General features: G+C 35.5%; 1 protein-coding gene across 12 annotated transcripts in view; it reads right to left on the bottom strand.

The window, feature by feature from the left end:
* Positions 1-14,386, bottom strand: part of RBMS3 (RNA binding motif single stranded interacting protein 3) — a 758,821-nt gene that overhangs the window by 103,406 nt on the left and 641,029 nt on the right. For 9 of the 12 annotated variants that reach the window (XM_032259567.1, XM_032259558.1, XM_032259601.1 and 6 more), the window contains one exon: positions 12,392-12,442. The exons of the other annotated variants lie outside the window; for them this stretch is intronic. In XM_032259567.1, the coding sequence (XP_032115458.1) occupies positions 12,392-12,442 (51 nt within the window). The remainder of the gene's footprint in view (positions 1-12,391; positions 12,443-14,386) is intronic. 12 annotated transcript variants of the gene reach the window in all.

Genomic DNA, 14,386 nt, shown 5'->3' with positions numbered 1-14,386 from the left:
TTTGAAGGCACTTTACTTGTATTTGTGTTATCATTTTGAAAAATATAACTCTAAACTGCATAATTCTTTGAGTAAACGATTAATCCATACACACCATACACACACACATGAAAATTATGTGTGTGTGCCTGTGTGTGTGTGTGTCGTTTTTCCCTTTCTCTCTGTTATCTGCTTCCCTCCCTGGTACACCTTAATTGGTTGGCCTATAAAACTGGCACATATACACCATGGAATACTATGCAGCCATAAAAAATGATGAGTTTGTGTCCTTTGTAGGGACATGGATGAATCTGGAAACCATCATTCTCAGCAAACTGACACAAAAACAGAAAATCAGACACCGCATGTTCTCACTCATAGGTGGGTGATGAACAATTAGAACACATGGACACAGGGAGGGGAGCATCACACACTGGGGTCTGTTGGGGGAGGGCCAAGGGAGGGACAGTTGTGGGGGGTGGAAAGGTCGGGGAGGAATAACATGGGGAGAAATGCCAGACGTAGGTGACAGAGGGATGGAGGCAGCAAACCACATTGCCATGTGTGTACCTATGCAACAATCCTGCATGATCTGCACATGTATCCCAGAACCTAAAGTACAATTAAAAAAAAAAAGCTAATCAACACCATTAACCATGATCCTAAATTGCAGAGACTGCGCCTAGGTAGAAATAACTAGGTTCTCTAGAGCTAATCTAGCAAAGTCAATCTTCAGAGTAAAACAAAGTATCCCAATGACATACTGAGCAATAAGAAATCAAAAATAATATATTTTAATATTTGGGAATACTCTCAACATTTGAACCCATTTATGATTATCAATTTCATGAATACCCAAATACTTTACATAACTGTTTAAAACTTTTAAATATGTTTGGACATTTTGTTCCAATGTGCTACGAAAGAGCAAATAGTTCCATGGACTATCTGTATTCTCATCCTAAATCCTCAGTGATTTGGTTCCTGTTACCCTGGTAACATTTATAAAATAAATGATGTACCCTACCTCTATATGATGTGTTGCCCTGGTAACTTGCTGTTTTCTAGAAAGCCTGACAGGTACTTTATTTTAGCTGCACATTTTCTTGCTTTAGGAAACAAGAATTTAATAGATTGGATATTTAACATTGTATTTCTATTTGAATTGCGTTTAATATATTAAATAGCTATTAAGGAAGTAACGTCATCTACATCTTTATGAAAGAACTGGCAAAGTAGTGATACTCTGCTTTACTAATGATGAAGTAATGAAGAAATTTTAAGTACTATCCAAGGACATATTGGAGATTATGTATTATTGAAATTTGGCTTTTCAGCAGCTGTCAGTTGTGTCGAGTCCAGAATGCTGTGCCTGCTATTCTAAAAAGTAATACATTGTATCTTGAGCTATTCTTTCTTTTTAAAGGTTGTTTAAAAAATAGCATAAAACCGGGCCAGGCGCGGTGGCTCACGCCTGTAATCCCAGCACTTTGGGAGGCCGAGGAGGGTGGATCACGAGGTCAAGAGATCGAGACCATCCTGGTCAACATGGTGAAACCCCATCTCTACTAAAAATACAAAAAATTAGCTGGGCATGGTGGCACGTGCCTGTAATCCCAGCTACTCAGAAGGCTGAGGCAGGAGAATTGCCTGAACCCGGGAGGCGGAGGTTGCGGTGAGCCGAGATCGCGCCATTGCACTCCAGCCTGGGTAACAGGAGCGAAACTCCGTCTCAAAAAACAAACAAACAATAAACAAACAAACAAACAAACAAAACCCATAATCCACATGCAGAAAGCCCACATGCATACGTAACCCTCCCCCCAACACACACACACACACCCACACCTGCATACTCCTGAGCTACAATACTTCAGTTGCTGCCAATTTTTATGTTACTGGCTATAGAGACAGTGACCATCTATTAATATATACATTCCTAAGTCCTCTGGAGATGTGTCAGTGTCTAGCACTTGGCGACTTCCAACCACCATATATGAGAAATTTAAAAAATGTATTAAAGCATATTTTTATATTTCAAAAGATTCTAGACCCACCATTGCCTCTAAACACTCCTGTACTTAGGAGGCAGGGATCTCAGAGAGCAGGAAGCTTTCAGGAGATCCACTTGGGAGATAAATATTACCTCCAAAATTATTTTTATGATTATAAAATGACTTTATATACAAACACTTTGCATAATCACATTTCATAATGCAGCAGAATTTATTTTTTTTCTATTTTTAATTGATTCATACATTACTTCACTGGAAATTATTACTTTTATGCACACATCAATGACATAACTGACTCTTTCTGTTTTACATTTTCCAGAGTAAATCTAAATTCTAAACAATAGTACTTGGATTGTCAAGCTAATAAAAAATATGTAGGAAAGTCTGCCAGAGTTGTCTGCATGAAAGTTATACCTTAATACATAGCAATTTAACTTTCCAACCAAATCTTTCCCTTATTCCCTAATATAAACATTTCACTTAAGGCAGGCTATTTGTCTCCTTCTGTAATCCTCTTTGAAATAACTTCGGACTACCCCCGCATATTTTTTGTGTATTATTTTCATCTAAAAGATTCTCCCTTTTTCTTTTTAGCTCCACAAACATCACCCATCCTTTAAGACCATATTTATGTCATTTTATTCCCTGTCCTTAACTGTTCACAAAGCCATCTTCATTTTTAAGGTTATATAATCACTAACATTTTGACAAATTTTCAACTGTACCTTTTCAATTAAATTATCCTGAACATATAAGGTTTTTCTATAATTATATGGGAAGTCTCGAGGACAAATTATTTCTTATTTTCTCTCTTCAATTTCTAAGAATATCTAGAAAAATATTATGCACATATTTGATGCTTAAGAGTATTTGTTTATTATTTGTTGATTTTTTTCATTGAATCCAAGTTTCTTAATTTTATAAGATGAGAGTCAATGATTGGTATAGCTAAGGGCTAAGGGAAAGAAAGACTGAATCAAATGAGCATGTGAGGAAAATATTCCTCAAATTTTATGACAATGAAGGGCATTAAAAATCTCTATACATTCTTAAAAATTACAAATTATTGATGTACAACTTGCTCATTTCTAGAAATTCATTATTAGGCAGTTGGCAACTGATGATTTTTATACGCGTACTATATTTAACTTAAGAACTATATGGAGCAAAAGATAGTGCTAATTTTGTTAAGACCATGACATTTCATAATCCAATTGGTTTGATCACTCAGCAATATGACCATCAACTATGGGACAAGATAGAGTTCTTCAGGATCATACATGATATTAACAAATTTTTTTCCTGAGACTGCGTCTTGTTCTGTTGCTCAGGCTGGAGTACAGTGGTGTGATCTTGGCTGACTTTAGCCTTGACCTTCTGGGCTCAAATAATCCTCCCACCTCAGCTTCCTGAGTAGCTGGGACTACAGGCATGCACCACCATGCCTGGCTATTTTATTTTTTGTAAAGGCAGGATTTTGCCATGCTGCCCAGGCTGGTCTCAAACCCCTGAGCTCAAGCAGCCTGCCTGCCTTGGCCTCTCAAAGTGCTGGGGTTACAGGCTTAGTCACTGCACCGGGCCAATATTAACAAATTCTTAAATAGATTATAAAGTTTTAGCCTCCTGAGAATATGTCTGACTAGAGTAATAGATTATTTTTTAAACTGGATTTGGTAAAAATAAATGCGTCTCTTCCCCAAAACTAAAATAGTCTTCCATGAGAAGATTTTATAATCTTCAAAAAGATTTTTTCGATGCTATTTAAAACTGTTTCTGAAATTAGAGAAAAATGGATTATTCCAAATCAATTTTATGAAGGCTTTGTTAATCTAATACTCAAACCTGACAAAAATAGCTTAATAATTTTATTAATAAAAGCCAATGCCAAAATAATAAACTATAAACAAGTATAATCCTGAAGTTTGTTTTTGAGAGGGATGTATCATAACCAAATAGAGCTTATGGCAGAATGATTTTGCCTTAGGAAATATATTACAAATTATAATACAGTTAGTTACAAATATATTAATACAATAAAATTGGCAAAAGGAAAATAATGTCAATAGTGTCTAAAAAAAACTTTGATTAAGTTCAACATCTATACGTGAATTAAAAAATAATTCCTAGTGGCATTTCCATTATGATAAGAAATAAGTCAACGGATACATTCTGAAGACATTTGACTGGAAAATGAATTATGAAATATAAATATTTAAAATGAGGTGGAAAGTTTGATTATTTTTGATGGCCTGGAAAAGCTGAGAATGAATTAAATATCCTATTGAAAACAATGAGAAAATTCAGAAAGATAGCAGGTTATAAACATTGTTTCATATATGAGGTAGAAGAAAAGAGTAAACAGCATCATGGAGAATCAACCAAACATTTCTCGAGGGTGAGATACACAGCAGGACGCCTAACCATGAACACGAGGGGGGCAAGAGACTGTCAGATTAAAAGAGCCTTAAATGACACAATAACCAGATATACTATGTGGTCACTGATTGCTTCCTGGATTGGGTAAACCAGTATAAATTACATTTTTGGTCAAGTGAGAAAATTTGATTAGAGATGATAAAAAATTTCTTGACTGGGAAAATGAGAATAAATTATTAGCTGAAAAGAGCACATATTGTGTGATATCATTTGGCTGATAGCATTTTGGTAAAAGGGGTACACAGATACATGTGACATATATGGGTATATTGTGTGTGCATGTGTCTATGTAGATGCAGAGAAGTTGGTAGATGTTGATATAAATACAGACAAATATCTGGAAACATATAACATTAGATGTTAACATTAGTAATCTTTGGGTAAAAGAAAATTGGTATTTTATATGCCTATTTTAACTTATGTATATATTCTAAATTTCAGCAATCCTTTTGAATGATTAATAGATTTTAAAAATTAAATGAATAAAACTAGTATTTACATTTTTATACACCAAAGTGTCAATGAAAAAATCTAATAAAATTTTTATTATAATGCTGAAGAATATTTATTTCATGTGTTAGAAAATACATGCATTAGAAATAATTTTTCTGTACTTATGAATGGATTAATGTCATCTATGTCCTCATGAATGGGTTAATGTTGCCATGGGAGTCAATGTGTGGGAATTGCTTTGTTATAAAAGGAAGCTCTCTCTGGCACCCTTGTTTTTGCCTTCTTGCCAGGGGAAGTCTTCTGCCATGTTATGACATAAAAGACGGTCCTCACTGGCTGCCTACATCAAGCTCTTGGGCTTTCCAGCCTCCAGAATTGTGAGCTATATAAACTTATTTTCTTTCTTTATTTCTTTCTTTTTTTCTTTCTTTTTTTTTTTTTTGAGGCGTGGTCTCACTCTGTCGCCAGGCTGGAGTGCAGTGGGGCGATCTCGGCTCACTGCAACCTCCACCGACAGAGTTCAAGCAATTCTCCTGCTTCAGCCTCCCGAGTAGCTGGGACCACAGGCGTGTGCCACTACACCCAGCTAATTTTTGTATTTTTTTTTAGTAGAGACGGGTTTCACCATATGGGCCAGGATGGGCTCGATCTCTTGACCTCGTGATCCGCCTGTCTCGGCCTCCCAAAGTGCTGGGATTACAGGCATGAGCCACCGTGCCTGGCCACTTATTTTCTTTATAAATTAAACAGTCTGAGTTTTTCTGTTATAGCCACAGCAAAAAAGCAAAACAAAACAAAACAAAAAACTAAGACATATAACAACAAAAATATTAAGAGGCCAAAGAAAATATTAAGAAAGTATAGAACATGCATGGAGGAAACCTGATACACTACTAAGTGATTCAAAATACAGAAAAGAATTCTTGGGTAAATGAAAAGTTATTTTTTCATGTATAGAAAAATTCAGTGTTGTAAATATGGCATATTCTTAAATTTCCCGTAAGTCAATATATAATTTGAAATTTTAGAACATTTTTAACTTGATAAAACGCTACCAAAGTTCTTCTGAAAATGTAAAATAGCTAGAACAATTTTTGAGAAACAGTAAAAAAATATTGGGGACATGTCCTATCAGTTTATAAGGCAAGCTCGCCCAACATGTGACCCATAGCTGCAGGCAGCCCATAAGGGCTTTGAATGTGTTCCCACACAGATTTGCAAATTTTCTTAAAATATTATGAGATTTACTATTTTTTTAAGCTCGTCAGCTGTCATCAGTGTCAGTGTATTTTATGTGTGGCCTAAGACAATTCTTCTTCCAGTGTAGCCCAGGGAAGCCACAATACTGGACACTCCTGATTAAGGTATTACAAGTTATAGTAACGAAAATAAAGCCATGGTCAAAAGAAACAGATAAGCAGGATAGAATAGAGTTTGGAAATAGACCAAAGATAAACATATTTGATTATGTGATAAATATTGGCATAAATTTTATGTCAGAGGAGGAAATATAAATGGCTTCTTTGGTAAAATTTGTGATGACCTTTGGTTACACATTTGGGGGAAAAACACGAAACTTTGGATCTTAATCTCATCTCATGCTATAAAATAAACTTCAAAAGTAACAACATTTTTAAACAAAGTTTACTATAAACACAGTAAGAAAACATATGGCATTTTAGATCTTATAGTGATTAAGGTATTTTGCATGGAATCCAGATGCTCTAAAGCGGGGGGTGTCAAAATACAGCCTGTGAGTCAAATGTGGCCATACCTATTTCTGTAGACAAGTTTCACTGGAACTCAGGCCACACCCATTCATTATATATTGTCTATGAATGCTTTCACAATAAACCATGAATTGAGTGGGTGTGTCACTGACCATATAGCTCATAAAAAAGAAAATATTAACTGTTTGGCTTTTTACAGAAGAAGTTTGCTGAGCCTTGTTCTAAAAGAAAGACTGATAAATTTGAATACATAAATGTCAAAAATCTGCATGACAAATATACAATTAAAATTTAAAGTAAACTGAAAAATATTTAAATTATCTATGACAGTGTAAACTTACTAATTGTAATAAGATCTATAAATAAGAAAAGATCAATATCTCAAAAAAGAAAACAGCAAAGCAAACCAACTTGGAGTTCAGAGATAAAGACAAAATCACTCAATAAACATGTGAAAATCAAATAAACTCATAGGATTCAGAAATGAAAATAAAATGTCAGTGAGATATTTACCACATTAATGAAATATTTAAAACTTGAAATCACCCACTTTTAATCGAGGTTAGAGAGAAAGAAAAACTTATCTAAAATGCAATTTGACAAGAATATGTACCAAATTTTAAAATGTATATATCTTTTGTGTCAGCAACTTATCTGACAGATGTTTTCTCACTAGCGCACAATATTACAATCTTGAGTTTTCAAGAAAGTATGCCTTTTGGTGCATTTATACAATAATAGATAATGGAGCTGTTATAAAAACTGACATAGATCTACACGTGACTCACATTTATTGACATCCAGAACATTATTGAGGAAAAATAAAGTGTGATACAATATTTGTAGAGTAATATTGTTTATATTAAAAATTAAAATTATATACATACTGACACACATGCACATATATACTTTCATATGCATATAAAATTGACCAGATAGGAATATCTGATTTTGTTTATTTCCAGAGAAGAGAAATGATGAATGAGGGGATCGTAGGTGGAAAATCTTTTATACTCTATAGACTTCTTTTGAATTATAAGCCTTGCATTTCATTGTTTAAAGTTATTTTTACTAAAGTCACATGAGATTATATTTGAAAAATTACTGTAGAATTTTGAAGTTACATTTAGCAATAGCAAAGCCAGGACTATTTTCTACAGTAATTAAGGCAAATTTGGTGATAATGCCTTCTCAAAAAAACACATCTACAAATTTGAAGGATACAACTCCAAAACTAGGCCCTAGGTCTTACATGTTTATAGGCAAAGAATGACCAAAGTAAGTGCTCTGGGCTTCTTAAACAGCCTGGTTGTAGAGAAGCAGTTTATATTGGCTCTTTAGCTGAATACTTAGAGTTTATTAATCATAACAATTAGCATTTTTATTTGCTTGCAACATTTTTGCCATTCGTTGCCATGGCAACAAATCCTGTATTGATTCAATAAGGCATGTTGCATTTCTTAGAATACTGTAATTAGATAACCAATCTGTAATTAAGTCAAAATGAAAGCTGACCTTTCTCCTTAAGATGATATAACACTAACCATATCAAGAACAGAAGATTTATGCTTCAAATGAGCTTGAATAAAGTTTAAGAAAGTGGAACTCTGCTTCCTCTTAAAAATGATCATCTTTTCTCCTTATCAGTAATGCAGATGTAACAAAATATCCAACATATTGAAACACAGAAATTTCTTTTTTTTTTTTTTTTTTTTTTTGTCTTTTTGTTTTTTTCCTTTTTGTGGAGAACGGGGTCTCGCTATATTGCCCAGGCAGGTCTCGAACTCCTGGGCTCAAGCTATCCTCCCGCCTCTGCCTCCCTAAGAGCTGGGATTACAGGCGTGAGCCACAGTGCCAGGCAGAAATTTCAATTGTGTATTCACATGACATTCCAATGTAACGTACTGCTCTGTAGAGTAGATATTTGGTGCAGTCGGTCAATATTAAAATTCTGTCAGTGTAATGGTGAGATTTCAGCATGCAGTACAGAAGTCTGTGCTGAGAAGCAGAAACAAATAACCAACTACATTGACAAACTCAGCATTTTTATTTCTTCTCAGCAAAAAGGGAGTTCCTAATTTAGTCTAACAGTGCTGTGTTCTCAGACTCTATTCAGGTAAACAACAACAAAAGACAAACAAAAATACTTTTCCTTCTCTGCATGGGGTTTGACAGCTTTCTAGGAGATCAAATAAGTTCCCAGGGTCCAATAAAAGAAATATCTTTTCTTTCTAAAACACCAGAATTATAACCCGTGCAAGGAGACATCTATCTTTTTTTCCCAGAGAATTTTTTTCTAAATCTACAAGCATACTACTTAGAAAATTAAATCTCCAAAGAAACAAACATCAATGGTAAACTGTAGACATTATATGCTTATGTTTTCCATTCTTTCATGCCTTTACTGTTTCCTTTCCTTCTCTGTGCCATTTCATTTCTCTCTTACCAATTGTCACCACACCAGTTTACCCGTTCATCCTCCCTAGCAAAGAGATCAAGGACGTTGTGCTCTACTTCAGAACTTCACGGAAGCACTGTTTTCTCTCCAGATACAAACCAGATTGAGACCTCAGAGCCCTTCAAGTCAAGCCTGAGAGAGAATCTGAAGGGCTTCTAGCCTAGGTGATAATATCAGGCTCCAAATCAGGAGTCAGTGTACATGCTTGGTGATGGGGGAGGTATATTCCTGTACAATGAAAGCTCATGCATGAAATTACCATAAAATGAGGAAAGAGAAAATGTGATAGAGAAGAAAAGTTGCAAGAAAATTGGAATTATGGGCAATATCTTTGAGATACAGATTTTGATACTTTGAATCTATTTGTAAAGTGGTCTCCAGTTACTGAATAAAGAGAGTCTCAATGCATTTTTTTTTCAGTATTAGGTGTTGAATGTTTAGAAATTAAGTGAAATAAGTACAATTCTAAGCAATCTGTCTTGTTTATAACCAGTCTTTCTCCACCCAACTCATTAGCGAAGTAAGGTAATGAGCACTATGAACGTGGAAGAAATAGATGATTCTCAACAAAGCTGCTTATTTTCAACTTTGTTCTTATAACAACGCTCATTAGATAAAACTGGGATAATTTAAAGCATAATGAGAAGTCTACTAATACAACCAAATAATAATAATAATTTATTGTTTGCCATCTTCCAGAAACTATTTTAAGAGTTTTAATGCATTATTTCATTTAATGAACAAAACATAATTATTTATGTATTATTATGTCCATGTTACAAATGAGAAAACTGTAGCCCAGAACGTTTAAGTAAATCATTCAATACCGCACTGATAAGAAGGGTTTCCTATCCTAATGAGCTCAACCAAGAATCCATGCTGTTAATCATCCAGTTCCTCATTAATTCTTCTCAGATTCAGGTTTTTTGTAGTCTTAGATTTGTAGTATTAGATGGCTTAAATATTTTTATATTTTAGTTTCATATTTTACATTTTAGTATCATAGAGTAATTTACCCACACTTTGATAAAATTAAAGGCAGTGGGGTAAAGTTACTTCTGTGATATGGACAAACAGCAAGATTATTACAGGGCAAAGTCTGATGGTAGAAACTCTGTATTTTCATGAGACTGTTTAGCCCTTTACTCCATGTAAAACACAGCAAAGTGATGGGTGGCCCAGCCACTTCTTTTTTTCCAGGAATCCACCCCAGCCATAAAGATTACATTTAAACTTAGTGGCCTAAGCTGAAGCATGATGCATAATCTAGTCATGGGAAGTGAAAATGGTATCAGCTCTGCGTAATAGTCACAGCAAGGAAAATCTAAAGGGACAAATTAAAGTACACACACGTGCACACACACACACTAATAATACACACACAGAAATAACACATGCAAACATGAAGCTGAAGCTATACTGGGGTAGAAAAGGAGGAATATGAAGAACTTTGTTAAGGTCCTGAATGACAGCTGAAACAGTCCCATACAACCATCTTCCCTGCCGAAGCTATACTGGGGTAGAAAAGGAGGAGTGTGAAAACCTTTGTTACGGCCCCGGGTGACAGCTGAAACAGTCCCACACAACCATCTTCCCTGCCCCTAATAGATCTGGAAGTACTGGAGAATCTTACATAGTTTGACATCTGGTAAAATATTCATATTTTGCCAGATGTGCACTCCTTTTGGCCACAAAGAGATGATGTTAAAACTCAATATGAAGACTAAGTTAGCATTAGTGCTTTATGGATGAACACATTTTTTAGAAGGTGGTTTGTTTCCTTCCAGAAAGTCTCCTCTCGAGAATCTGGCAGGGCTCCTTTCCTTTTCCTCTGTTGGATTGGTCTCTGCTATGCTATGTATTGGTTTGGCAGCACATCCTGAATTTACCTTATGACTTGGACAGAAAAGTGAAGCCTGGATGTGTTGCATATTGGTATGAATTATAGGCCATAGACCAGATGAACTCAGAAAGCCCTCAAGGTGCGTAAATAATAGTAAATATGGGGATTTACAAAATATGACACAAAGTTCTGCTGTGTTAACTACATATATTTTATTCTTTAAATAAAAAACAAACTATCAAAATGTTTGGAGCAACATGGAAGCTTCCTTATTTAAAAAAGAAAATGAGCACAGCTCAAATGTGAAAAGCAGATTCTCTAATTCTTTGAGTCCAAGAAAAGGATGCCTGTGTATCTAGCTCCCTGGTCTTTAATATATACTACCTTATTTACATGTATCTTCTAAAGGAGTTAAAATTTAGCACTGCCACTTTCTTGTATAATGAACACATTCAATAATAATGAGGGCAATGAAAATAGTGCATAGCATGCTAAACTTTACATTCTCTTTACATATGTTCTCTCATTTGATCCTCACAAAAGCACTACTAAGTATATAGTGTCAGAAAAGGAAACAAATGCACAGGTGTGAGCATGCCCAGAAGAGTCTCCAGAGACCTTGTCACACAACTTCCGGTCTAGGGCTCTTTCCCCTGCCTCACACTCTCATGAGTTTGTTGCTATTGAAATCTCTATCTCGCACTTCTACAGAGCTAGAAAACCCAGAAGACCCAGACAAAGATAAATGCAATCATTAGCCTTCAGCCTAGATTCTAATGTCATATGTCATACTTTTTACTTGGAATTGAGGTAATATTGTGCCACAAAATGGGAAATCTAGCAAGTAGAAAGTAGAGTTTGAATATTTTTCAGGGAGAAAGTTTTTGCTAAAGAAAAAGAGAATTGCTATAGTTATCAACATAAAATATTTACACACTTTGCCATCTATCTATATAACTTCGTCTATTAGCAGACAACTACTTTCATATTTGAAACATATGCTTCATATCAAAACTTGGCCATGATACTCCAGATTGTCCCTAAAGCATATCAGACTGTCAAGAAAGAGAAGCGTATCAGAAAGAGAAGGGAAACAGAAAGAGTTTCCTTGTAGAATACATGTAATTGTCCTGAGTTCTGAGTTCCTGCATAAAGCAGAAATTTCTCATGCATAAGAAATGGCAGACTCAGCTTGAGTGGTTGATTGCTATTTCTTCCAATAATGTTTCCACACACTCACTCTCACTCTCTTGCTTTTTCACCCTTTCTTTTTATCTAATTCTATGTTATGTCTGTCTCTAGCTACCTATTGTACATGCTTTTGTAGAATTTCAGGAACAGCTTTTTATCTGGAGCATACGGCTGCCTGAACGAGTTACATAATATAACAAAAGCTTTACCCCAAAGCTTCTACGCATTCCAAAAGCTTGTACTCGGATAATAGAAATATTAGCCTCAGGTGACTGAGAACACTTACTGTTGGTTGCATAACGTATGGCGGATGAGGCATCCATGAAGTACTCTGGACCTATGCATCAAACAGCATTTATTAGCACAAAGTAATCATAGAGAGAACGTGGTTCTTGTGTTCAGTGGAGTCACACTAGGTCATAAGAAAGTGGAGTCCATCTGACTTTACAGTTAATTCGTCCTCAAAACTAAGGGCAAAAAGGGAAGTCTTGGATTTCATTAAACTGGTCCCTGAAACATGGTAAAAGGTAAAGCAACTTCCCATCTCAGTGGAGCTAACTTCAGTGCCCACATGGACCGGGCTGGGTCTTGGAGCATATTTTGAGGTTGATAGTGAAGGCTAAAGTTTTAGGAGGCCTCAGAGGCCATTTGAAGATCAACTCTCAGGGATGTCCTGACAAGTAATGAAGGAAGCAAGAGTTGATTGCTAAGACTTTTTTTCTGTCATCTCTTGTAACTCCAAGTGCTCAAGTGATCCCATTTTAGAAATATGTCCAAGTGGTAAAAGTTGTGGGAAGAGCTAAAGAGATAAACCAAAAATTTGGGGGAGTTATTTAGGTTTAACTCAAGCAAGTTTGTAATTATTTTCTCTCATGGGTAATTGGTGTAACAAATAAAAATGAGCATATCAGCCAGCCAACTATTCTTAAATGTACCATGTGTCAGCCAAATGAAAGGGGCCTATATAAGCTGAATGTCACATGGAGAGCTCAGATTTTATATATATATATATATATATATATATATATATATATACTCACACAGACAGAATTGCTAATACACTTTGGATTGAAAAAAAAACTGGTGAAAGGTGAGAATCGACAACATAGAGCATTGCTGTAAACTCTTCTTTTGAGAAAAGGGAGCTAGAGTTAAATTCCATTTATGAGCCCTCCCAAGTAAAATCATACTTCTGTGAATATTTTATTCATGTCACCAAAGTGCTCTATACTGTGGCTTAATGGGTGGTCTTGGCTTGAACAGAGGCCAAGATTAGGGAAAAAAAAAAAAGGAAATACACACACACACACACACACACACACACACACACACACACACACACACACACTACAACCAGGCAGGCCTGCAGGAAGAACAAAAACTGAACAGCACCTGCACATAGCCTCATGGGCCTCAAGGAAAGGCAATTAAGAAATCAGCCATTCAGAGACCCTCTAATGCAATTCAAATGAAAATCTATTCCATTTGCCCACGGACATGTTTCAAGAATCTGAGTGCAGAAAAAGAATGAAAATGATCTGCTTCAGGGGAATCAGTTAAGGAAAAGTGCACATAGTCTTAAGTTTGATTCTCTGACAACTGGGATATCCTGAAATGAAGTATATAGTGGCTGAACAAGGTAAAACTACACTGAATTAGTAGCAGTCTGCAACATTAGAGTTTTACCCATTATGTAACATCCACCCCCACCACCATCTGCAAAATTCAAGCACATGCATACACACGCTTTCATTCTCTCTTTTTCTTTCTCTCTCTAAACTTTTAAGAAATGACACTAGACACTTTCTACATGCAGCATATATATAGGTGTTTTCTAATTAGAATTGGAAAGAACTGTTTGAAGAACAATATTAGGTAGAGAAGAGGTTAACATCACATACGTAATAACTCAGAGGAATAAAATAAGGAGTATTGTTTGAGGGAGAAGTGTAACTATTTTAATCCACTTATGTACTTGGAATTAACTGGCTATAATATCTAGTTGAGGATACACCTTCAGTCTCAGACTTTCCAGCATTTCAACATGTGGAACCCCTGAGGTCTCTTTTGGTCTCTCGGGAACTGAGAATAAAATAAGAGCAGGGACTAGAAACCACGTTTTACCACTTTGATAATTTCTTCTGTTTCTTGGGAAGTATGATTTAACATCTATCTGTGTAGCTTTACCAGGACAACCATGACAAAATGAGATGACAATGATAAAATATCCTGGAGTGAGCGAAGGAACTGCTAGAAATGTGCTTTTAGGAAAGACACAATA

This window comes from Sapajus apella, unplaced genomic scaffold (genome assembly GCF_009761245.1).
Source record: "Sapajus apella isolate SASKATOON/1434 unplaced genomic scaffold, GSC_monkey_1.0 scaffold4, whole genome shotgun sequence".
Classification (NCBI taxonomy): domain Eukaryota; kingdom Metazoa; phylum Chordata; class Mammalia; order Primates; family Cebidae; genus Sapajus; species Sapajus apella.
The sequence above is the reverse complement of the archived record's forward strand: the minus strand, read 5'-3'. Positions and strand labels throughout refer to the sequence as shown.